The sequence below is a fragment of the Leptonotus elevatus genome, chromosome 3 (genome assembly GCF_054856555.1).
Source record: "Leptonotus elevatus isolate MCC_2025b chromosome 3, RoL_Lele_1.0, whole genome shotgun sequence".
NCBI lineage: Eukaryota > Metazoa > Chordata > Actinopteri > Syngnathiformes > Syngnathidae > Leptonotus > Leptonotus elevatus.
Window position 1 is genome coordinate 23,568,796 of NC_141241.1, and position 26,260 is coordinate 23,595,055.

General features: G+C 38.1%; 2 protein-coding genes across 2 annotated transcripts; one reads left to right on the plus strand and one right to left on the minus strand.

Moving 5' to 3' along the window:
• Positions 1-704: 704 nt before the first annotated feature.
• Positions 705-9,436, plus strand: LOC147177479 (retinaldehyde-binding protein 1-like). The gene is made up of 8 exons (XM_086071534.1): positions 705-816; positions 1,091-1,129; positions 2,824-2,952; positions 3,024-3,228; positions 6,064-6,242; positions 7,781-7,939; positions 8,011-8,121; positions 8,192-9,436. Exons 2-8 carry the CDS (start codon positions 1,121-1,123, stop codon positions 8,336-8,338), a joined length of 939 nt encoding a protein of 312 aa, XP_085927660.1. The 5' UTR covers positions 705-816; positions 1,091-1,120; the 3' UTR covers positions 8,339-9,436.
• On the minus strand, positions 8,884-25,449 carry LOC147177480 (monoacylglycerol lipase ABHD2-like). Its single transcript, XM_086071533.1, has 11 exons — positions 25,257-25,449; positions 24,420-24,501; positions 22,586-22,801; positions 20,291-20,466; positions 19,459-19,626; positions 19,203-19,386; positions 18,569-18,661; positions 17,756-17,857; positions 17,435-17,504; positions 17,281-17,365; positions 8,884-12,540 (listed from the first exon to the last, which is right to left on the minus strand). The coding sequence occupies exons 3-11, from the start codon at positions 22,792-22,794 to the stop codon at positions 12,332-12,334; spliced, it is 1,296 nt and encodes a 431-aa protein (XP_085927659.1). The 5' UTR covers positions 22,795-22,801; positions 24,420-24,501; positions 25,257-25,449; the 3' UTR covers positions 8,884-12,331.
• Between the last annotated feature and the right edge of the window lie 811 nt (positions 25,450-26,260).

The window sequence follows — 26,260 nt, forward strand, 5'->3', positions numbered from 1 at the left end:
CATCTATCCTTCCTTTCTTCCTTTCCTCAGTCTTTCCTTTGGTCTCTTGAGGTCTCCCTAATTTGTTGGCATTTAGATGTTTCTGGGGTTGGTGAAAGGTTCTGGTTGGTAACCCGGTGGGTAGTAGCTGATGTCTGGTCGGTGCTGGATTTCACTTTTCTTTCTTTTCTTTGATCCTTCTTCGGGTCTCCTGATAACTTCACGACTCTAGCGGGATTCTGAAGTATTTGGTTTAGGTGAATGGTATGGGATTTTGAATAGGTTTTAGGTGAAATAATGAGCACACACTCACACGCACGCACATATGTACGCACACACCGCTGATTTGTGGTGGGCAAAAAACAAGTGGTGGCCTCTAAAGGAATGTGCAGGGAGGAATGCGATATGAAGTCGGTGTGGTCATTTCTCTCATATCATATGACACTTACACAGTCACACAAATATGAGATCAAACCCTTCATTTCGTGTCAGGTACTGGGCCACACAACACTCTAATATGATCTCGACTGAATGGATTAATTAGGATTAAAAAACAAAAACTTTATTAAGTGTACAGTATATCATGTTTTAAGAGCCCAGAAATAAAACAATGTAAAAAAAATGTCTCTTGTGATTTGATTAAAAAAAAAATAAATAATAATAATAATAAACACTTGTCATCTAAGCTCCACCTTCATTTTGCATTATGCAAATGAGCCAATTGGTTGGTACCAACTGAGTGATGCCTCCTCCCCTCGTGGTCCACTTCCCACCTCCTGAAATCTTCTCTTCCTCCTCCACTCTCCGCTCAAACTCACTACACTCAACCTGCTGAAGGTAAGACTGATGTTTCCCGTTAACCATTAGATCCTAGTGCAGACCTCTGAGATGAGGAAATAAATAGCCAATTATATATATTTTTTTATATCTAATTGACGATTTTAGTAAAATGTGAGACTTCAACAAAACATATCTGGAATCAGTATCAGTATACGGTAGGCTAGTACAACATGATGTACTGATGAAAACTACCTTTCTGACAGTGTATGTTGTGGAGGTGCAGAATCAACTCTCATATATGAAGTGCATTTGTTGTCATCTTTTTCAACAGTGACACTGCCGTGAGATACTTCAAGTAAACATGGCCGCGGTGAGTTAAATAAAGTACTGTGAGATGTTTTTAACTTGCTGTTATTGTGTCGGCAGATGCTGGCTCTGGGATGGGTCGTTAAGCTCTTTTTAGGCTTTATAGGTCCTTTTTCTATAATCATGTGAAGCAGCTTAAGCAGCCATTCAGTGGCGAACATCGTTTGTGGTCCTCCCTGCTGGCTCATGCGTGTCACTCAAGATAAATGTGTGAAGCTGGAATTTATGCATTAATGAAGTAAGACGTGGTAATAAACAAGGGTGGGACTTGTAAGTTTCAAGTCCTGACCTCCAAATTTCAAGCCAGTTCAAAGGTACTGAGGCACTGGCAAAGTAAAGTACATAAAGTCTCTACTAAATTTCAAGGAAGTCGAGTCGTTATTATTTGGTTGAAGCAAGTAAGTCAAGTTATGAATCCTTCTCAGTTCCAACATTAGCCATTAGCCATCTTGAGTTAGCTAGCTGTACGTTCATTATGAATCTTTCTCAGTTCCAACATTAGCCATTATCCATCTTGAGTTAGCTAGCTGTACGTTCACATTATTTTTCTAAACGGTCCCAAAACCTCTTGTATTGTCTATTTTGTTGTCGTCTTGTCAATTAACGCATCTCTGACATGATACTGAGTTCATGTTTGAGTCTGACCAGTCATTTGCTAGCCAAAATGGGAGCTAAAGTTGTTGATGGTTTCACAGTAACAGTTAGTTAGATGTCGTAGATGCCAAACTTTGGATATTTCCAAATTCTCTTTGTCTTCATTTTATCCAAAACTAAATTCCATGAATCTAAAATAAAAAAAATAAGCAAGTGAATCAAACTATTTCCTTTTTAACTATTTAACCTTTACCTAACTATTTCAAGCAAGTACTATAGTCAGTCTCATTTAAACGACCTAACGTGAGAAATTTATGTTTGACCATGCAGTCACTGGCTAGCCAAAGTGGGATGCTAATGCACTTTACATGTCTTTTGTTTCATAGTAACAGATGATGAGCAATGTCTTATATATGTCAAATATTGAATGTTTTAATTGTATTTTTCCTGATTTTAGCCAAAATAAAATTCCTTTAATTGAATGTAATAATCTTGGGAGCTACCTCTGCTTAGCATGATGTAACCTCTGCACGCATTTTAGCATACTGGCAAGTTGCCACACTACAAATAAAAAAAACCCGGATCTTCCCAAAACGAAACAAGCATAACATTTTCATTTTCAAATGTAAACTTTTAAAGAATGTGCCTGTACCCCAATGTGCAAGTACCCCAAAGTGGACCGGGCTGCAAGGGCCCTTTATAGTTGTTCGCAGCTCTAGTTTATTATTATTATTATTATTATTCATTTATTTTTTACCTAAAAAGTATTTTTTTAAGTATCAGGGCGTCAAGAAAGACGGTCTTTGTTTTTCATGAAAACTGATAAAAATGCACTTCCAATAAAGTATTTGCGACCTCGTTTCGACCGCGTTGCTATTTTTACGTTGGGGTGGTGTTATCGGCAGCTGCAGAACGTAACTAAAAAAGTAACCTGTAATCTAACTTTTTTACTTTTAAAAGCAAGTAATCAGTAAATTAACTAAGTTACTTTTTCAAGGTAACTGTGGCCACACTGGTCATGTAGTTCAAGTCTAAGTCAATTTGAGTCTCCTGGAGCGTTAGAAGCTATTCATTATCAACATAGCTGTTGGGTCTGTCCCGCAGACTGGCTCTTTCCGTGTGGTGTCAGAGGACGAGCAGGCCATGAGATCCAAGCTGGAACATCTGACAGTGAAGGATCACGGGCCCGTGTTTGGACCGTGTCACAAAATGCCCGGCCACACTGCACAAAAGGTGACATGGCTTTGGATAGGGTCGTCTAACATTGGCCCCGCGGATCTAACTATTGTGCTACCACTTTGCAGGCTAAAGATGAGCTGAATGAGAGTGAGGAGAGGCGGGTGCTGTCCCTCAAGGATCTCCGGGCCGTGATGAAGGAGAGGGCGGCCGAGGGGGACAACCTGGCCAAACTGGTGCTGGAGCGTTTCGGGGACAAGCCTGATGCTTTGCTCCTGCGCTTCCTCCGAGCCCGCAAGTTTGATGTCGTAAGGACGCATGAACTCATGAAGGGTAACCAACCGTCTTCAGCTTGTGACGTATCATTATTTTTGCATTGGTTCAGATTCCGTAGATATTTACTGATAGCTTGAATAATTGAGAGGGAGGCCTCTTTTGTGCTCCACTTTAGCATGAATACTGTCCATCAACAGAGAAAGGGAGCCATGTGTTTGTTAATTGGAGGCTCTGATGAGCCACTGACAATGACCTCCTTTGTGTCCAATTGGGACAGCGAGTTTATTTTACTTGTGAACTCACAGTGTACCGGTGGGAACTTCACAGTAGAGCACCATGAGTTACATCGCTTGGACTGGTCACGTTGATGTTATGTAACTTATTGATTGCTTATTTAATATTTAATGTGAGCTATACAGCAGATATAATAATAAGCATACACACCACAAGTTCCCCCCTTTAACTCATTCACTGCCATTGACGGCTATAGACATCAAAAATTCATTTGAACTATTTCTATTAGTTAAACTTTTTTTCTCACTTTTGTTAACAAGAGTATGAAAACCTAGAAGAAAATTATTGTAAATTTAGAACAGATATAAAATTTGTGATTAATCGTGAGTTAACTATTGAAGTCATGCGATTAATTACAATTACAAATTTTAATCGCCTAACGCCCCTAATTTTTAAAATAATCTTTTCTTTAAAAAAAAAAAAAGATATATATATTTTTTTTAGGTTTACATACTCTTATTAACAAAAGTGAAGAAAAAAAAAGGTAAACTAATAGAAATAGTTAAAGTAAACTACAACTTAATTGGGGGGAAAAACACCCAGCATCCATCCCATAAAACAAGAAATTGCAATAATCAGGGATCAAGTAGGATGTCACGTTAGTGATAGACTCAGTTGAAAGAAGCTTGCTTTTACAACTGCGCTGATTTGCTTGTCAAATTTAAAAGAGCTGTCAATCATGACACTAAGGTTCTGCATCTGGGAGTAACGCCAAGATCGATGGCATAGTCAAATTCACCAAACACAATTACTTTACTTTTATTCTTGTTTAAGTTCAGGAAAATAAATGTCATCCAATCTTTCACTTCCTTCAGACAATTCTGAAAAAACTGAACCCAGACATCTTTGGATGTTAGCGGCATATTGCATATATATCTGTATATCATCAGCAAAACAGTGAAATGAAATTTGAAATTTTCTAAATATTGATAGGGAAAACAAAGCCGGGCTTAGTATATAGCCTTGTGGCACTCCACATATGAGGCGTGCTTTGGCTGACGAAAAAGGGCAAACGCTCACAGAAAGAAACGATCTGAAGCGTTCTAGGGAAGTGGCATGATTCGAACATCGTGATCCACAGTATCGAAAGCTGTAGTGAGTAACTCCCTCTGTTCACAGGGGGATAGACATGGAGCCCTGCAGTGAACCTTGCCTTGTTCATGTTCTTCACACAATGATTAGTGTGATTCGAGACCAGGGCTATAAAAGTTTGGGATTTTTTCATTATACTGTATGTAGGTAGTTTTTATATCATTTAAAAAAATTATTTAATTTGTTTAAAATAGTTTTAGAACAGGTCTAGGTTTAGTTGTTATTAGTTTTTATTTCTTCAAAAATGCTTTGTTTAAGTTTAGTTTTTATTAGGGTTATTATTGTTTTGTTTTGTTTTTCAATATATGGAGTACTTGTCAAGATGGGAAAAATAAAATAAAAAATTGTGAAACAAAGTCAAATAGACTGCAATTCCAAAACAACTGTTTGACATTCTTTTTCTCGATGAAAAAATAAATGCATTTAAAATAAACCCTGAACACTCGTGTACTGTATGTAATTAATTGATAAAGAGCAAAACAAAGGAAATGTTCACAAGTATTAGTTGGCTTTATAAACGTAAAATGTAGTTTCAGTTAGTTATCATTTTTCATATTTTTTTATTTAATTGCATTATTGAAAATGTTTCTTTCAGTTTTACTTTAAGTTATTTTGTGAGTTTTCATTAACTACTGTATATTAACTCATTTACTGCCATTGACGGCTATAGACGTCAAAAATTCATTTGAACTATTTCTATTAGTTTAACATTTTTCCACTTTTGTTAACAAGAGTATGAAAACCTAGGATTTTTTTTCATTGTACATTTAGAACAGATATAAAATTTGTGATTAATCGTGAGTTAACTATTGAAGTCATGTGATTAATTACGACGCGCTAAAAAAAAGATTATTCAAAATTAGGGGCGTCGAAAAATTGCAATTTTTAATCGTAATTAATCGCATGACTTCACTAGTTAACTCACGATTAGTCCAAAAATGTATATCTGTTCTAAATGTACAATACAAAAATTCTAGGTTTGCATACTCTTGTTAACAAAAGTGGAAAAAATGTTAAACTAATAGAAATAGTTCAAATGAATTTTTAACGTCTATAGCAGTCAATGGCAGTGAAGGAGTTAACTTTGTCCTGGACCTGCTCCATATGAGATAGCTCCGTGTTGAGAATTGCTGCAACATAAATACAACTGACTTTTATGAAAAAGAAATACAAGTTGAGCAAAGTTTTGTGAAAATCTTGTCTTTCAAAAAGGAGGAATTTCCACTTTGAGCATGACAATAACCCAAAGCATGCAAATATCCACATCAACATAAAAGTAGCTATGTTCTATTTGTCTCACATTTATGGAAACGTGTTGATGCGAATGAAATCTGAACTTTTTCTGAGGGTTGTGAGTGAAAAAGGAACACACTCAAGTCATGCACACTCAAAGGGCATACAGTGTACATGCTATGCAACAGCGGTGTCATTGTGTGTGACAACCTTCACCAATAACCATCCGTCACATAGTGACCCGCAATGATGTCATGTTGTGGCTTTTTGCAGGTTACGTGCGTTTCAGGAAGGAGTACCCTGAGCTATTTGAGAACCTGACGCCCGAGGCGGTCCGCAGCACCATTGAGGCGGGCTACCCCGTGATTCTCCCCAGCAGGGACAAGTACGGTCATGTAGTCCTGCTCTTCAACATTGAGAACTGGGACCTGGAGGAGATCACCTTCGATGAGGTCGGCAAAACATTTTGGATATGCCTTTTACCAAGTGTCATGAACTAATGGATTAAGTACAGCCATCTCCAAAAGGAGCGGCAAGGTCAAGTTATTTGTTTTTCTTGCATACTGAAGACATTTGGCTACCAGATCAAGAGACGAATATGAGACAAAAGTTCAGAATTTCAGCTTTTATTTCATAGTTTTTGCATCTAGATCAGGACAGTGCACCTTTTGTTTGAACCCACCCACTTTTCAAGTGAGCAAAAATATTAGAACAGACGTTATAATTTAACTTAAAATGAATAACATTGAATATTTGGTGACATAACCCTCACTTGAAATAACTGCATCAAACCTGTGAGCCATTAACATCACCAGACTGTTGTTTTACAGGCCTTTACTGCAGCCTCTTTCAGTTCTTGTTTGTTTTCAGGAGGTAAAATGCATGCTCTATTGGGCTAAAATGAGTTGGCTAGTCTAAGACCTTCCGCTTCCATCAATACTTTTGCTCAAAAAGTGCTCTGTCTTGAGTTGTTGTTAACACTTAAATCTGAAATTCTGGACTGTTGTCTAATATTATGTATTTTATGTGAAACTCGGATGCCTTAAAGGGAAGTCAACCTCAAACATTTCTTGATAATATAATATGTGTGACCTCACTAGTCTAAACATGACATTCTGATTAATTTTACATTAGTTGAATATGAGTTAAGGAGCAAAATCCAGCTGTTTTATCCATCTCAGGTGAAGGCCAATCCCAGTTCATCAGTTTTCTGAAGCTGAGCTGTGACTGGTTGTCACCTGAGACCTTAGAACTATGATGTCATTTTCACTCGACCGCGTGGCAAAATGGCCGCCTTCTGATATTGATAAAGTACTGCTGGATTTTGCTGCTTATTTCATATTCCACTAAAGCAATATTAAACAGAATACTGTTTTTAGACATAGAACATATTGTTGTCAAGAAATTTTTGGGGATTGATTTCCCCTTTAAGGATACAACAAAAACAAAGGAATATTACCTTGCTGTTCCCATACTCTTGGAGGGGACCGTATTTGTCTAGTAATTTTCTTAATGTTACAGCTCCACTGTGTGTCTGTGTGGTTTTGTTTTTTTCTACATAGTGGGGCTAGGAAATGCATTATGTCAATGGGATGGCCCCACAAAGATAGTAAAACAAATGTGTGTGTGTGGTTTTGTTTTTGTTACATAGTGGGCTAGGAAATGCATTATGTCAATGGGATGGCCTCACAAAGATAGTAAAACAAACCTGTGTGTGCGTGTGGTCTTGTTTTTGTTACATAGTGGGGCCAAAATTTCGGGATTTTACAGAGTTGTGGGGACATTTTGCTGGGCCCCACAAACCTCTTTTTGAGAGTCAAGACTTGGTTTTAGAGTTTAGGTTTGAATTGAGTTATGGTTGAGGTTAGGGTAAGGAATTGGTGTAGGCAATCATTTTTGATGGTTGGGGATAGGGGAAGGGGCTAGGAAATACATTATGTCAATGAGCTGGCCCCACAAAGATAGTAAAACAAAGTTGTGTGTGTGTTAGATTCTACGAGCGTACTGTGTGATCCTGGAGAAGTTGCTTGAGAATGAAGAGACCCAGATCAACGGCTTTGTCCTGATCGAGAATTTCAAGGGCTTCACCATGCAGCACGCCTCAGGGATTAAGCCGGCTGAGCTCAAGAAGATGGTGGACATGCTGCAGGTTGGTCACATGACATAAATAACTCTACACATTTGGAGCATTTTCCTATTGTAGTTTTGTTGGCTGCGCAGGATTCGTTCCCGGCCCGTTTCAAGGCGGTCCACGTCACCCACCAGCCGTGGTACTTCACCACGACGTACAATGTGGTCAAGCCTATCATGAAGAGCAAGCTGTTGGAGAGGGTATGAAGAAAGGGGCGGGGTCTTTCCGCATCACTTCTCATCTGATTGCCACTAATACCTTTCACCTCAGGTGTTTGTTCACGGGGACGAGCTGGACAACTACTTGAAAGAATTTGACGCCGACATCCTGCCTGCCGATTTTGATGGGAAAGCTCGCGTGGCGGACTACCAGGCCATCGCCACCAGGCTCTTTGGCTCTGAGGACACGGCTCTCTGAACCAGGACGTCCTTCATCCCAGATGAAGATCACATAGGCTCTGATTTGAAGCTATAGCACAAACGTATTCTTTTTTTAATTCGTAAGTCAGCGCTGAGCAGTAAAGTATTTAGATTTAGCAGAAGATGGTGCACATTGAAATGGATGTTTAGATAAAGCAGAAAGTTGATTGGGATGTGGCAGCTTACTGTTCAAACGGAGGTGCTGCGTTAAGGTATTAGCTTTTTACAACTTGGGAGATTTTTTTGCCTGCTCGATGAATGCTAGGAGAAAAGGAAGTGTTTATAATGCATGAAGAATGACATGAGAATATAGGGAATATAAAGTGATTATAAGTAAACCTGCATGATATTAAACACATGTATTGTCCCTGTGGCCCTAATCTTCAGATAATGAAATAGTAAAACTGTATTCATTAACATAATAATAATAATTCCGTTTTTATGGCTGTAATATATTTGGTCAGGAAATTGCTAACATGTTAATGGTAATATTAGATGCAGAATTTCTGAAAGAGATTTTTTTTTAAATAAAAATACAGGAAATGTGTTTTCTTCGGACAAAATTTATTTTTGAAATATAACCATAATTCTATAATGACTCTTGAAAAAGAAAACAAGGAAATAAAAAATACCCAGTGTCCAAAATGAAAAGATAATATGTGCACTTCCTTTCTTATCCCTTTATGGCATTTCAGCATAGACAACAAAACACAAAATGAAAGCTGCATGTTTACTGTGGCTTAACATTGTGACTGTTGGCGCTCAACCTCTGGCCGAAAAACGTTGACTCCAACCTAATGAGTGTTTCTGGATTCTAGTATTGAATTATTCATTTTCCCCTCAAAAAGCATGAGTCTAAAACTGCTAAGGATAGAAAAAAATGGATTTTAGATGCACTGGGCACACATAAATACATTTGCTTTCACAACAAAGTACATATATAACATTTCAGGTCCCCCACCATGGTGTCATATTTACATTACACTGATCTTCATAAACCTCTTCTGATTGCTTATTGCCTTTAGTCTCTTTATCCCCCTCCATCCTTGGGATCTTAAATTTTTCAAAATAAATAAATGTTCCCAAATTTTCTTAACTTCTTCGTTAACGTTGATCATTTTTGTTGCTGTCAGAGTTGATATGATATGGCAAAGTACGTATGTCTCACTCACCAACATACAGACGTCCAGGTTTTTGGAAAACAGTAATTATTCGCACACACAAAATTAACACTTGTAAAGCTGGACTAAGCTAAAAAAACAACAACAAATAATTATCATATTCATGAAGGCTGAACTGGAAACAAATCAACCAATGGCGTAATGTTGGGTCACATGATTATTGGTGTCTCTGACAGTAGGTGGTAACAGTGATTTTTTTTTTTTATAAAGGCTATGCTGGCAATAAGTAATCTGTTATTGGCCATGGTTATATTAAATGGTGATTATTTTTTTAATCTTTCACCAAATCCAGCAAATAAGATACCCCCGCTTTGTGCCATATTGAACGATGGTCACATTTGAATAGAAATAATGTGAAAGAAGAGAAAGGGGAATCTGGGAGTGAAGCAAAAGTGGTATCATATTTGCCTGACTGACAAACGGAATCTGAGGTAAAGAGCAACTAGTCATTTTTGTTGAAGAAACTGGACACTATCAGCCCGCCAGATATTAATAAACAGGCGTGCATTTGGAGGATTCTTCCCTTCAGGGACAAACGATAGAGATCCGGACGTTGACGTCACGTGTCCCAAAATGGCCGTTAGCGCAGCCATTTTGGCAGCATCGAAAACGCATCTGCCACTTTGAGTAAACGGCAAACACCACACTTTAACAATGATTGAGAGCTGTTGTGAAGGAGAGGCAAAAAAAATAAAAAGGATCGAGCATGCTCCAGGCTACCAAAGGAGGAATCAATGCGCAGCCAATAGAGCACTTTGTACATAGTGGCTAAATCAGCAGATGCTAACTGTTACCACACGCGAAATGTGGTGGAAATAATCCGTTTCGTTTGTTTGTGCTGATACGGTTTAATAGATATTATACAGTTGAATTGAATAATTGAGCAACACCGTAAAGACTTTTTACAGCATAAATGATGGTGGCGTCGGCCAAATTAGCAGATGCTAAGTTGCTAACGTACCTACATAACACAGCCAAGACTTGCGTCAAACTGCTAACTTCGATGGCATTTTGACCACACAAAGGGAAAACAAATCCGGATTGTATAAACTTGTAAACTAACTTTGTATGATCAGATTTGTAAGCATTCACCAGTGTAAGAGTGGGGGTAATTCCACGTAGCAGTGTTGCTGAATTGGAAAAAAAAATCACTCCTGACACTTCATCGGCAATGGTAATATCATCCAACCTGCCCACCTCGCGCATGTATATCATGTTATTTTCATCAAAGTGAGTGTCAATGCTCTTAGGCGCAAAGTTGACGATAAACGCTAGTTTTATCCCCCCTCGTCGATGTAGTCCATTAATACGGCACCACTACTTTCTTGCCAAAGGGGGCGTGTTCAGAGAAATAGTCACGTGACGTCCGGATCTCTAGTGTGTAAGTTGTAAATTCCATTTGTGTACTATTTTTCTAACATTGTAAATTAATTAATTACAAAATGACTTATGTGATATATAAATCAAAAGATAGGTAAAGACTTGTCCAATACACCATTGTTACCGCTTCATTTGCATCATCATTTTAAAGTCAAGTCATATTGTATGTTTATATTAACAATTGACAATTAGGTTGCCGTAAAGCAACATTCTTTAACTTTTACTAATAGATCTCTGATAATTAATGTTTTGCATTCGAGCAATGTACTTTTTTTTTGTTCAAGTAGCTGCACTCCAACATTCAACACCAAAATTTATGACACTCACAGTTACAAGAGAGAAAAAACTGAAAAGAAAAAAAAACTGAAAAGAAAAAAAAACGTCCCTATATAATGTTCACTGGCTAATGACATAAGATGATTACAATCACCAGTATTATTTCAAACAGTCCACAAAAATAAACATTTGGTTTATCATTTAGTAACTTGGCCTTTCAACTAGTCATACCTCACAGCCGCGATCATGTTAACCACGCTAGTAAGTGTGCTTACTAGTTGTATGATGAACTCGGGTTTAGGCTTGGCTCTGGCCTCTGAGCTCTGGCAGTAGGTTAGCTAGTGTCTTGACTTTCGGGCTGATGCTGCAGCTGGTCAAAGGTCAACGGAAGAGTAGTAGGTCGCGGTGACGCCAACAAGAGACAACACGGGGAACATCAGAATTATCATACACCCAATGTTGCACTCTCATTAGCAGAGAGGGGAAAAAAACATGGCGGGATGGGTGGAGCTATAAAGTGCACAGAATCCGAGTAATAGAATGTGAGTGTGGGAATGTGCATGGGGTTGATCCCTGCTCTCGAACAACTATGCTTTCTTCCTCTTCAAGTGTCATGCATACAGTAAGTGCTCGCGTGGTTGAGCTGGCGTCAAGAATTCTACCAAGATACTGAATTTTTTGGAACTGCTAAATTTCTACCAACTACAATTTAGAACTGGGATCGGGCCCGGCAATTAATGTCGTTACACATGGTCCCCACTCTTCACCTCTCCACACACGCTATATTTATGAATGATATGGATAGTAAAAGGACGCTGCATCGAGGCAGACAGCATGGTGGTGATAAGCAGTGATGGGCACCAAGCGCAGCACTAAACTACTCTGATGGCCTCATTTTGGTGGTCTGCATCTCATATTTGGCCAAATCCTTCAACTATCAAACGTCACCGTTGAGCACTAGTGTGTGTGCAGGTGGTTGTTCCTGCGACTGTGCTGAAGGCATGGGGGGGAGGTGTGGCGGGCCGCGCGCAGCACCAAAGAAGAAGGCAGAAGGACAAGAGGGAGGGGGCGCTTAAGTCCCACATGTCTCCTCAGTGCTGGGACAGTGGAGTCTTGTGTGTTTAACGGTCAGGGAGTGAGAAAAAGACTGACTTTTAGGCTTTTTCTTTTGTGCAGGAACTCTTAGTCGGGTGGTCACTTTGGCACGGCGGTTTTTGCTTCTGCCACTGGCAAATGGCATTGGCGTAGCCCACAATCACTTTGTCCATCCAGGTGAGGGGTTTGGGGAAGAGCACGGCACCCTTGAAGAAGCCGAGGTGGCCGCCGTGCAGCGTCAAGGCAAAGATGACGTTGGGCTTCTTCTCTAAGGAGTGACAAAGCAGGGAGATGTTACACCTCTGGACTCTGGACACGAAAACAGAGCGTTGATACTGATAGTGGTTTATACAGATAAAAACATGACTCAGTGGCTTGATATCGCTTTGTCAGACATCCATTACAGTATAATAAAGCAGAGGAAAAAAACATAACATACTCATTGACATAGCAATTAACAACAATTTAGCTAGGCACAAACGAGTCTCGGACTTGTCAGTCAAGTGCTGGTGCTTTCGCCATGACATTTGTCCTGGGTGTCAAATTAGCCAGATCACAGTAAATGAGGTGACACTGTTTCAAATGTATATGTCAGTTGGAACCAAGGTTATTTTAGTTAACTAAAACTAACGGAAAAACTCACATTCAAAAAACTATTTCCTTAACGAAATAAAATACAAACAAAAATGCTTTAAAAAAAATTCAAACTAACTGAAACTACATTTTATGTTTACAAAACTAACTAAAACTAACTATAATTATAGCAAAAACGTCCTTTGTTTTAAAATTTGCTAATCAATTTAATGCATGAGCCTTTGGGGATGATTTATTTTGATATTAACCGAAATAAGGACATTTGAAAGTGTGTCACACAAAAGTGACGTCATCTAGCAGCAGCCAATAGAAAAGCACCTTCAGATGACGTTGCTCCCGTGGTGTTTTTTAAGTATTGCGCACAAGTAATACACACTTTAAAAAAAAAAAAAAAACTACAACTAATACTGAAACTAACTAAAACTAAACTAAAACTAAGCATTTATGAAATAACTAAAACTAATAAAAACTAACAGAACCCCCCTGAAAATTTATTAAAACTAACTAAATTAAAAAAACAAAACTCAAAACGAGATAAAAACTTAAATAAAATGAAAAATTCCAAAAACGATAATAACCCTAGTTGGAACCGAGGTTATTATAGTTAAAGCTGTTGAACATAGAAAATTGAATTTCGAATTTGAAATGCTACTGCCACCTGTGGTCGAAAAATGAAACGACACGTGCACAATACGCACATGACGTCACATCAGCAGACAGTGGACGTCACATTTGAACCCGAATCCATTGTGAACAGCTAAGGTGCTAATCTATTAATTAAAATATGTTTCAGTCCTAAATGGTCAAATAAAAATGCTACTGTAAAGATATTTTGGGGCAAATTGTTACATACATACATACATTAACAAAAAACTATAAAACTAAAATTTAATTATTATTTTTTTTACTGTAACAACATGAAATAAAAATAAAAATGCTTTAAAAAAGAAAAAGAAAACTAGCAATATGTACATGAAAAAAACTAACTAAAACTAAGATTATAGCAAAAATGTTCTTTGTTTTCATCTTGGCCAATTAATATCATACATGAGCTTTTGGAGTTCATTTTAGATGTATTCATTTTGGTATTGTCGTATGTCCATACAAAAGAAGGAAGGTCAAAGGGTAATTTGGGAATTGTAGTTCATTTAATTACACAATACTTAGTTGTTGTTGTTTTTTATCTTAGACTCGACTCAATACAAGTATATATATTTAAAAAAAAACTCAAACTAATACTAAGCCTAATAAAAATTTTACCAAAAAAAGCATTTTCAAAAAAAATAAATGAATAAAAACCAACACACCTGCCTTACAAACAAACTAGTTAAAACCAACAGAATTGTAAAAAAAATGAAATAAAAACTAACCATAATGACAAAATGCAAAAACTATTATAACCCTGGTCATAACACGCTGTTTTGTATTACTGACCTAGGCTGACGTAACATCAAGGGACCATAAAGCAGGGACCCCCATATAGTTGTTAATACATTATATAATCACACAATCAATATCACAAGTTATTTTCACACTTAACCTTCCTTGCCTTCCATTTTGAACTAAAGTACACAGATTCACATGTTGACACCAAAGTGTCTGACTACATCAGGGGTGGCCAAGTTCGGTCCTCGAGAGCCACTATCCAGCCTGTTTTCCATGTTTCTCTCTACTAACACACCTGATCAGGATCGTTATCAGGCTTCTGCAAAGCTTACTGATGAGCTGATCATTAGATTCAGCTGCGCTGAAGGAGGGAGACATGGAAAACAGACTGGATAGGGGCTCTCAAGGACCGGATTTGGCCACCCCTGGAGTACAGCATACAAAGCTAAAAGTGGAATTTGTCAAATCACAGTGAGCCAAGTGAGACGGCTGCCCACTAGTCCATTCTTCCATTTTCTACATCGCTTATTATCCTATGTGTCACTAATGGAGTGTGCTTTCTATCGCCAAAATATTTGACAGGTTTTACGCAGTGAAAAACTTTCATGTCCATGTTATATTAGAACATGTAATGAAATAGAAGCACACAAAAGTTTCCTGAGATGAAAATGAAGGAAAATATGTAGTTGTTGCCTTTTTGCAGTCTACCCATTCCGTCACCAACTCAAGCTTAGCGTTCAATATAATGCTTTAACTTTGAATCATCCGCATACATCACTAACTTGGATTTATTTAATATTAATGGCAAGTGATTTGTAAAAATAAAAAATATAACTTAAAGAAGTCACTTCTCTGACATAACCTTTCATCCAAGACGGAGCCATCGTACCAAAACTATGGAATTTAAGTTTAAGCAGTAGTTTATGATCAATTACATCAAAAGTGATTACAACAATAAAGAAATTGCGCGATGTACCATCACAACAGTCATAAGTCGACTAGTGAGCACACCAAATTCCCCATAGCACAAATAGGCCAAGTAATGTAGTGTGATCATTCACAGTCAATGATGGCCACAGCGGGGCGTATCATCATGAATCATATGAGTCGTTCGTCAAAACTCAGGTTAAGAACCACTCTGGTCAATTCTAGAAGGCTAATCGTCAGATAAATTAAGCAGTTATTTTTCCACACATCCAACTTCCACCATGTTGAATTCAAACCTGCACTGCTTCCCGCTTATGACTCTCTTTAATAAATATCATTAGGCTCAGGCAGTTAAATTTATTTTAAGTACATTGCATTGAAATATAATCAAAAAACATAAACGTGAGAATCATAATCTAGTAGTGTAAAATGGAATTGTGACAGCAATGACCATTACATAGTGACCTGTCAGTGAAAAATTGGGTAGCTCAATTTTATTCTAATGCGTTGTGTAAATCCAATACAAGGTGAGTGTGGATTAAACTGGACATTTTCATTAGATCTGACTTCATAAAAAAGATAACATGCAAAACTAGGACACCGATAAATCATTCATCTTTATCCGATGGCCACGTGAACGTGAGCTGTGCCCGAGCGGGGCAGAGTGGTCGGCTATAAAGGATTGGCCTGGATCTCTTTATTTTGTCCCTCTTATCTGGGTTAGTGGGAGACACTGATTCAGTTCAGTAGTGATTAAGATCCCACGGGGCTTTCAACTGTGTCTGCCATGCATGGAAGTTGCCTTGAGTGCTTGTCCACAACGGAAAATGCCGGTTCACCAGGCACAGACTGGCGGATTGGTAACAAAGTCATGAAAAGGGAACTGGTTATAATGGTTGTGTGGGTGTAGTCTGTGCTAAAGTTTGGAGCACAAGAGTAGCAGCATGTAGAGAGGATGTCTGTCATGCCTTTTCTTAGCATGTCTGCGTCATTCATTATATTTGAAAAGCAACAGCTGGTCTCAAAAGACACATTATTGAAAGTCTTGACAGCACATGCATGCCTCAGAGTTTGTATATAGGGCAGTGTTAAGAGGGAGGGAGCCCAAGTGTCAGTAGACTTTTTTTTTTTAATTCTAACAAAAAGGTCAAGGAGCTCCCAGGGTCATCAGTAGGTCTTAAAAAGAAAACTTAAACAAGTAAGTACCATAACTTCTTCCCAATAGTTTTCTGCAGGAATTTTTTTTCTCAATTTCAAAACAACTGAAATGCTAAACTTTCACGTATCTGTGTTTTACTTTATAACAAAAAGCGCAGATTTCAAAAGATCAGCAGTATCTCTTATAAAGATATCTGAAAAATAGTTCCCTGAGTTTAACACCGTTTTAAACAGATTTTTTTTCCCTTCAGAGTTTTGATAAAGGCCAATACAGATATTTGTCAAAATGCTGAATATCGGCACCGATATTTAGCCCGGCTGTTAACTTGTCTATCCCTTATAGACTTTTTATTACATTTATGAATGTAATTTTCATTTTTAATTGTAGTGCTTCAGTTCCCAAAATGCTTCAGACTTCTACAAGCCCGTTTACATTCCATGTCAAGTTGCTTCTGTAAGGCTCTTTTTGGATCAGACAAAAAGAGTTGGCAAAATGTTATTGCTCGTACAGCAGCACATTACCATACCAAATTTGTGAATGGGTGTGGAATTTGAACAAAATAATGTGCAGATTGGACACTTCTACAAACCAGCCAATTTGCGCTGAGCAGCCACAATGACTTTGACATTTGTCTAATAGGGCAGATATTTGTTATCAGTCTCATAAATCTCTGACATATGAAGTCCAACATCTACCACTACTTTGTCAAGTCGTCTAGCTTGATAGCATTCATTTATTGTTGTTGTGTCACCATTTGTAAACTGCCTCTAAACCAAAACACACTTTTGTCCACACGCCGTACCAGCCTGGTCTTTACTCTATTGTTCTATTGAGGTGTTTGGTGCTAAATAAACACTGATGAAACCAATTCAATAATTTGTGGAAGCATTGTTGAAACATGTTGTGTCACCCATGTGGTTGCCATGACAAATAGTTGCTTACCTGCTAATGTACGGGGGATTTTGAGCAGAGAGTCATGAACCAGAGGATCATCTGCAGCGTTCACAAGCAGCAGCGGTACGTTTACCTACAAAATAATTACAGTTCATCAGACCAACAGCACAGAAACAAAGTGAACCAAGTGGAGCTGTCTTACATTGTGAATATAATGTACACAACTTTCTTTCTCGTAATACTCTTTGAGAGAGCTGTGGCCGTGGAATTTCCTGTTGAAAGACATGGACAATGCAATTAATTCATTTGAAGACATTTCCAATCCCATCATTTTTACAAGAGCATCTCATTACAGTATCATTTGTATTATTTCATTCCTTCCCCCAATAAGAATCAATAAGAACTGATAAGCCCTCCACCCATATACATACATCCATTTTTCTTGCAAGAATTACAACACCATGCTACTTTTCTTTCTGAAATGTGTGCGATTTGAAAATCAGAACCGGCAACTTTAACGTACCTCATGATGTTGTCGTCGATCTGCATGAGGGACGTTGCTGTGTATAGCCGACCAAGATCTCCCGCTATCATTTTAACAGAGTTACCCCCAAATAGACTGTGCCTGCAGCATACGAAAAGGAGAGGGATCACATCAATACAAAACTTTTTGTAACTATTTGAACAGCGATCTATTCATAGTCAAATGTTCTTTGGCAATGTGATGAAAAATACTTTAAAGTAGTGCATTTGAAATCCTATACAGTAAATTCTGTAGCGTAAATTTGACTCTAGATTAAGTTTGACTCTATTTTGAGTGGGACCAAATAGACGCAGTTTTAGAGTAATATTGGAAGAGAGTAAAATAAAGAATTGAAAAAAAAAACAATCATTCAAGGGTTGAGGAATGAACTCACGACCTTCAGCTATGGAGACTGCCACCTGAGCTATGCCCCTCCTACTGTTTACTTATCTCCAAGAGGAGACCAAACACATTGTTTTTGGTCTCTTGGAGTCAAAACAATTCCAGCTGACACGAGCGATATACTATCACACAGCAGGAGCTGCATGGCTCAGGGAGTAGATCGACAGTCTCCCAAGTTGAAGGTTGTGAGTTCGTTCATCAATTCTTGAGTGACTTTTATTTTTTCAATTTCTTATTTTACCCTCTTCCAAGTGTAAATATTACTCTAAAACTGAGTCTATTTGCTCCCACTCTAAATTGAGTCCAATTTACGTCCAAGTGATAAGGATAAGAAATAGAAACAAAACATTATAAACTAGATTGATTGACTGCTATCAGTGATCAATTAAATTCCTTTGCCACAAGTGCTACCTGTGCGAGAGGATTATTTTCTTCATGTTGTCAGCCATGAGAAAATTATAAAAGCGCCTGAACTGATCCCACTGTAGGAATGTTTCCTGGGCCCTGAAAGACAAACAGACAGGAAGTCAGCTTAGTGCTCACACAGCCACTCAGCATTCCTAACAACGCAATGTCATGTCATGTAATCCACTGGACAAAGAGTCAGACGAGTCAGAAAGGAAGGACTGTGCCAGGCATTAACAAAGATTGACACCCAAAACTAAAAATTAAACCTAAATTATTCATGGAGAGGAAATTAGCTCAGCTTTCTAGAAAAATGAATGCAGGTTTACACATTGAAAAAAAGTACTTCAGCTGCTTCTATCTGAACTTGCAGTCTTTCCTGTTTCTCGAGAGCTGTTTGCAGCAGTTGAAGCACATTAAAGCATTAGGTATCACTTGCAAAAGTGTTTATGAACATGTCAGATTGCCAGTTATTGCGCTATGCATGTCAACCCCTCTGCTTTACAATATCTATGAGATATCAAAGTTAGAAGGCAAAAAACTGAAGGGGTCATATAAAGGCCAACTAGATATAATGCAATTACAGTTAGTAAACAAATGAGACAAATGATTCCGATTAAGCGATGAGACGTCCGCCCACCTGAGAGCACTGTAACCTTGACAGACGCTGACACAGCAAAGCACTCGCTCCTGGTTGGACATGTTCTCGCCCAGGAACTTGCAGACGATGTTCCCCCCCAGACTGAAGCCCACCACTATCAACTGGGTCTGAGGATACGTTCGCTTAATGTAGCCAACCATGGCGGCAAACTCCCAAGTGCACCCTGCGAGAATATGTTTACAGATCAACACAAGATTGCATTTCTCTAGTTCTTGAAAAGCATTTCCTGACTTGCCATAAGTAAACATGCGTGGCGACGTGAGCTCGATGTTGGGTAGCGCTCCGAGGTGGTTTAGCACAGCACAGCGGTAGCCGTCCTTCTGGGCGTAATCCACAAAGGTTCGGATATAATGCTTCTCACTGTGGTTACCGATACCAGGGCATATCACCATGGTGATGTCATCTGTTCAAACAGGCACACATAGCTCATTATTAAGAGATTATGGATTATGTTAATGCTTTATACTACATCAAAACAAGTCAAGGTGAGGGTTCAAAGGGTTATACTGTTTCTCTTAAAATAAAGCAAAAAAGGGAATCCAGTACTGTAAAGTTAGCATATTTTTTACTCAGTTCCTCTATCTATTGTGGTATGGTCTGCCAATGTTTACCTTTTGGGCAACATTCATGAATTAACCGTGTATGCAGATAAAAAATAAATAAAAAACAATTTCAATTTGAAGGCATGACTAACGGCAGTTATCAATGGTTGGTAAAACCAAATTTTATATTCCTGCTGTTGGTTGACGTGACTGAAAGAAAAAGACTACGTGCTTTGGCGCTCGTGGTCAAATTAACCAATCAGATGGCTTGCTTGCAGGTGGCAGTCTAGTTTGATCATCTGAAAAGCTTCATCTGAAGGAGGATGTTAATTTTCAGGAATTAAAAACATTGTTGGACTCGATAACAATATTTTGCGAGTCGAATGGCCGACCGAGTCTGGGTCAAGTCTGAGACCACAACAAAAAAACGTGTCGCGTCTGGACTACTACAGCCATGACGGGTAGTAATTAAATATTTCACATGCAGCTTTGCAATATACTTTTCATATTTATCAGTTGCGTCACCTCCTGTTCGATGATCCCCCACTGGCTCAAAGAGGTCAAAGGTCGCAGTGGCCCCATCCGGCATGGGCAAGTACTTCCTGACCCCACTAGGATGAGGTGCGCTCACCCGGCCGAGTTTCCCATATAAGGCCGTCTGGAGGTGACCGCTCTTGCCCCACAGTAATGGAGGAATGTACCTGTGTGGCAAACATTTCGTCAACAACTTCCTTTCAAGACGGAAATGAGTTTTTTACGGTTCTAGATAAGGGCATGAGGCTGAGTTTGAATAACAGTACATGACTGATTTGCATTGGTGGTTTATGAACAGCTCATTCATCATTTGCGTACAAGACCAGGGGAAAAAAAAATCACACAATGGCTATAGAGTGCCATCAATGTTTAACATTGATGTTATAGATTATTGTTGCAAGTTACTCACTGGGCGTGTTTACATTCCAGTGATGAACTTTGATGAACTCAAGTCTAATTTATGAAATATGCTGCATATCATTCCGAAAATATTCCCATGGGTCATTAACACCAAAAATCATATGATTTTACCACGCTAAACTTTTAGGCTGGTTCGATTTTTAGGTGGAAAAAAATCCAACTGACACATTCACCATGTTTTCTTAGATTACAACGAAGGCCATTAAACACTTGTGACACAGTGATTACATGTTCCGCATAGCGAAGAGCGGACACGTGTCTGTGTATACAGTTCATAGTGACATCACATGTTACACAAGCCCTTTCACCTAGCCCCTGTGTTTTCTCATTTCAGGCTTCATTTTACTGCACCTTGAAAATACACTGTTACATAAGAGCACGGGCAGCAACTTCAATTTGGTAATGTGATCACCTCTTTCATTTGTTGGAAGCATGAGTGGAGCTTAACAGCACGTTTCTGAAAGGCAGCAGCTTTAATCCAATAGAAGAGGCGGATCATCTAATTTTGTAAAGTGTATTTGTAACTCATAACAAAAAGCTTCATATCACAAACAGCTACACAGACACATAGCATTAAGGCACACTTGATATTATATGTTGATCGTTCAATAGTTCAAATTGTCTGCATGTTCAAAAACAGCTGTTGGCCCTGATGACCTCCCAGCCCTTCAAAGTTTCCATATGTGTAATCGATCTCTTGCACAAAATGACAGGGTGCCATTGTGGGCAACACATTTTACTTGTTATAATACAATCATAACATAGATGAAGTTAAGTTGAATGGCAGCTATCTACTAACAGGCAGCAGAGTAAAAGGCCAAGTGCTCCGTGTGAACTGGTTACATAAGCAGACCCTCGTAGTTAACTTCAAGAGTCCTGCTAAGGACCTATGGTTTCCTCTACAAGAATAGAGAAGGATGTTGGCTCTGAAAAGTTCAAGCAGTTTTTTCTTCTTCTCCACAAGTAAAGGCCATGAAGCCAGCAAGAGTAATTGGCCGATTATTGCCCTTCAAACATTTGCCAAAATAGCCATTTGGGTCAACTGGCCGATTATTTCCCCCTTAAAACGTTATAATCAAAGAAAACTGAAGTTTCCGACTCTGTGAAAGTACCCTGAACATACCATTTTGCTTGCGTAGCATTAGCAACTAGCAAGTGTGTAACATATGTTATTCTGGTTATTCTGTTGTCCCTAAGCTTCCTTTAAGTTCTATAATGACACCCCAAGTTGAAGTTAACTGAAAAACTAAACACACAACAATAAGAATTACATCCACTCTATATTTAAATACAAAACCTGCTTCGTTTTTAAACCATTTTTAGCCTAGCACTAATGCTAAAAGTGAAGAGAGGATCCCATTCAAAACGGGAAGTTAGCATCGACTTTGGAAGTGTTTTTCAATAACAAATATTCACATACAAATGCTGCGGGAACACATGCCCACAGGTAAGATAACACTTCGCAAAGGCACAAATTCTTCCCAATGTATGAAAATCGAGTTAATAAATTCAACTGTAACTTTCTTCTGTACTCAATATATATATTTTTCAAAACAATCGGCAGATTAATTGGTAATCAGCATTTTTTTCTGCCAAAAGTTGGTATCTGCATCAGCCTAAAAAAATGCATATCGGTCAGGCCCTAGACAAGAGTTTCGTAAACAAAAACTCTTACTCTTTGTAATGATCCTATTTAAAATTAATTTTCCTTTTCTGTGAATTTGTACCGACAAAGCCTGATAGAGACGTGCGGCGCACAAAGGACCACTGACGACAGATGGGATCATCACCAGACAAACTGATACATTACACTACAGACCAGCATCTCCATTTCCATAGCAACACCATCAATGATAGAAAACTCACTCTTTGGTCAGCTGAGAACAGGACTTGAGCAGGAAGTGGTTGAGGGGTGTGTCTTGATAGGTGAGGTCAGGGGGCGCGGTGGCGCTCTTGAGGTTTAGACAGCGTACAATGACGTAGAGGATCGTCGCCACCGCAGCCAACTTCATGCCATCAAACATCGCTGGTAGCTCCGGAGCGATGGTGTGCACATCTGAATCATGCGTGCTCATGATTGCGCTAGAATAATAACAAATAAACTTTATAGTTAGACATTGTTAAAGTCATATTAAAAAAAAATAATAATAATCAAGCTAAGCAATTTAGTAGAACCAGGATATTTTCTGACATATTAACAAGTCTAAAAATATATTAATTCTAAAAATATAAATATACAAAGATTTTTTCCAGGCTTATATTATACTCCCCTTTGGGATCATGGTTCGAGCCTTTAAATTTAAGTAAAACTAAAATTATGATATTTGGTAGACACAGAACTGATTACCATGTACATCTGGTAATAGATAATACACAAATAGAAAGAATATATGAAATACATTTCTTGGAGTAATCTTGGACCAAAAAAATCTGCTGGGAATCCCATGTGAAACACATATTGGCACAAAACTGTCAAAGTGTACTGCATTATTGGGGAAAGTAAAACACATTCTGGATTATAAATCATGACATACTCTTTATTGTGCGCTATTTTTACCATATATAACATATTGTGTGGAGGTGTGGGGAAATACTTACAAAAGTAATTTACAACCATTATGTAAAATCCAAGAAAGGGCAATAAGGATTATAAATAATATTGGATATGATGACCATACAAATGCACTTTTTATAAAACTGCAGACCTTGACATTTTTGGACCTGGTCAAATTCAAAACGGCGCAAATAATGTATAAAGCAAGAAATGACCAGTTGCCAAAAAATATCATGGGAATGTTCAAAGACAGAGAGGGTGGGTATAATCTAAGGGGGATTTTAATTTTAAGAAGCAAAAGGTTCGAACAACAATGAGAAGTATGTGCATACCAAGGTGTGGTGTGACTTTGTGGAACTGTTTGTGTTATTTATTTATAAGGATATAATTTGTATTTTATGTTTATGTCTTTCTCACGTAAACTTGTAACAACTAGGGTTATACTTGGATAAGCTACAAGGTATAAAAGAGTAGGAGTTAAAAAAAAGTTTATACTTCTTCCTACTGTTTTTCCAAACGTGTGTAAATGCTTTACGTTGTTGATGTTTTTATTGAACTTAATTTTATTTTATTTATTTTTAGATATCTGTTAGAAATAAAGTCATTCATTAATTTATGCCTTGTCTTTTTTCCCCTCCCCCTCCCTCATGTCTTCCCTTCCTATCTAAGATCTCAGGGTGCTTTTTAGTGAGTACCGACTCTGTTGGTCATTGTTTTTCATGTTTTTTGGACTGGCTGAACTTTCACTTGGACTTTTACTACACAGAGCACAGAAGAGCCACACAATTTGTAATAATCATAATTGAGGGAAGTACAGTGCATAATTTCACACAGCATTGTGCAAAAGGATGTGCCATTACTTGTTTTCATGTCTCTTTTCACACCATTAACAGTAAATGGCTGGGGCGACGCAGGCTTTTAGCAATGACGTTAATTACAGAGTAGACCCAATCTTATATACTGTATATATATATTTTTTTTTTTACACAATAGTTAACTTTGTTGTGCACACTCTGCGGAATGGTTCTTAGGCACATTTCACTGCAACAAAAGTGTTGTGCAATGGAAAGTCACATAATACTACATACACTTTTGATCTGCCCTTTGTGTACATACATTATATATATATACATATATATAACTTACTTGTTTTTGTGGTGGCTGCAACAAACAATTATTTCCAAACTGGGAAAAGGTGATGGATGAAGTCACAGTGATGTGGTCAGACCTTAAGCAAAATAAAAGACACAACACAAATAGACAATCACAATTTTTTTCACCTGGAGTGACATCTAAAACAAATTTTGACGCGCAAAAACTTATGACAGCTACACATTTGTTTTCTCAGACGAAGAACATGTAAACACAAGTTAGCGTCTGAATCCCCAGCCACGTTTTTAATAAACTCGTATAATTTCCGCATACTAACATCGAAACACGTAAACACAGACACTGAAAGCGTTGTCTTTTGAACTACCAGAAGAAAGTTTATTTATTTTTGGACGACAGTTGGTCATTAATGAAGGTTGTGGTTTGGCAAGGGTGTCTGCTATGTTGCCTCTGGTAGCGTTCTTTGTCACGATTTGCTGGCACACAGGCGCTCAAATGCCACAAGGACAGTTCTGACTTTACTGCATGTTGGAAAACACGAAAAGGGGCACACTTGTAGAAAATAAAAAATCTAAGCTTATGTCTGTTGGTCGTACAAAATAACAACAATCCATCATTTGCATTTCGTTGGCTCCACTTTGCTACAAAATGAGGAGCAATCGAGGTTCGGGCCACAAGGATCGATCCAGTTTTTGTTTGACATAGAGTAAATGCCTATATTTTAATTTAGTTTAGGGTAGCCACGTTTACACTATCTTCAGGTTTGTACGTTAAATACTATATATTATACTATACTATATATATTGCGTGCGTAAAGCAAAGGAGGACTAGACCAGCAGTCGCAGCAGCATATTTAGCATAGCGTTCACTTACCACAGTCGAGGGAAAGAAATAGCCGCTGCGTGCCTCCAAACGTCCAGATATTATTTATACCCGTGAGAGTTCATTTGTTTGTTGGGTTTGTGTTAAGTCATAGCTGTCTGCTGTTGTCGCCTTGGAAGTGGAGACTAGGCGAAGCACACCAGCCAGCAGGTACTGTACTGTAGCCACCACACTGACAGCTCGATTCCGCTTCCGAGAAGATTCCGTTATTTGCATACGAGCGCTGTCATTGGTTGAGAATTCAGAAACGTCACAAAACACTGAGTCATATCGTGACATCAAATCCTGGTGCAGAGTAGCCCTTTGCCTTTACCAAATCTTATTTAAATGTATTTATTTTGGTATTTAAAAATATATTTTCTCATTAAAGAGCAGCACAAATGTACTGCACTAGATTGGCCTCAAACTAAAGCATAATTATTTTTATTTATTTTTCGTTGCAATTTTTACTCAAATAACAAGGACCACGACAGTGCAGGAATATGCTGCAATACTGTATTAGTTTAAAAAAAAAAATTAAAATCTACTTAAACTCACTACTCATGAATATACTATATACATTTAGAACCGCCGTTAAAATTGAAATGATTAAGAACTCTGCGCAAAAGCGTCATCCAGAACTGAAGAGCAGTAGCCTACAGAAAATGAATGATGATATGATATGATGATCAGATGTTGCTTGAATGCAAAAACGTTTCAACTTTGCCTGGTTCTCAACGAACAAGTATTCCGTGCATATATTACATTATTACATACACGTTTACCAACATGCTGCCAGCCAGCCCTCAAGGACCACATAAGTAAAGGTCATTGGGACATTGTGATTTCCTAGGAATGTTGTAGAAGTGATCATTTGAAATTGAAAATGTAAACACTTACATATATTTATAAAGAAATAATAACATCTTGCAGATTGATATTTATCTGTTTCCTACTTAGTAAAATCATTGATTATTGTGAGAAATCATTAACATGATCAGTGTCTTCATGTATAG

What these genes read in the sequence shown, in the direction of transcription:
- LOC147177480 (XM_086071533.1), bottom strand. Translation starts at nt 22,794, where the DNA reads ATGAGCACGCATGATTCAGATGTGCACACCATCGCTCCGGAGCTACCA. An exon ending in AAAATAATCCTCTCGCACAG is followed by an intron (nt 17,858 to 18,568) that starts GTAGCACTTGTG and finishes CGTATGCTGCAG; the next exon opens with GCACAGTCTATTTGGGGGTA. An exon ending in ATCGACGACAACATCATGAG is followed by an intron (nt 17,505 to 17,755) that starts GTACGTTAAAGT and finishes GTCTTTCAACAG; the next exon opens with GAAATTCCACGGCCACAGCT.
- LOC147177479 (XM_086071534.1), top strand. An exon ending in CCGGCCACACTGCACAAAAG is followed by an intron (nt 2,953 to 3,023) that starts GTGACATGGCTT and finishes ACCACTTTGCAG; the next exon opens with GCTAAAGATGAGCTGAATGA. An exon ending in AGAGCAAGCTGTTGGAGAGG is followed by an intron (nt 8,122 to 8,191) that starts GTATGAAGAAAG and finishes CTTTCACCTCAG; the next exon opens with GTGTTTGTTCACGGGGACGA.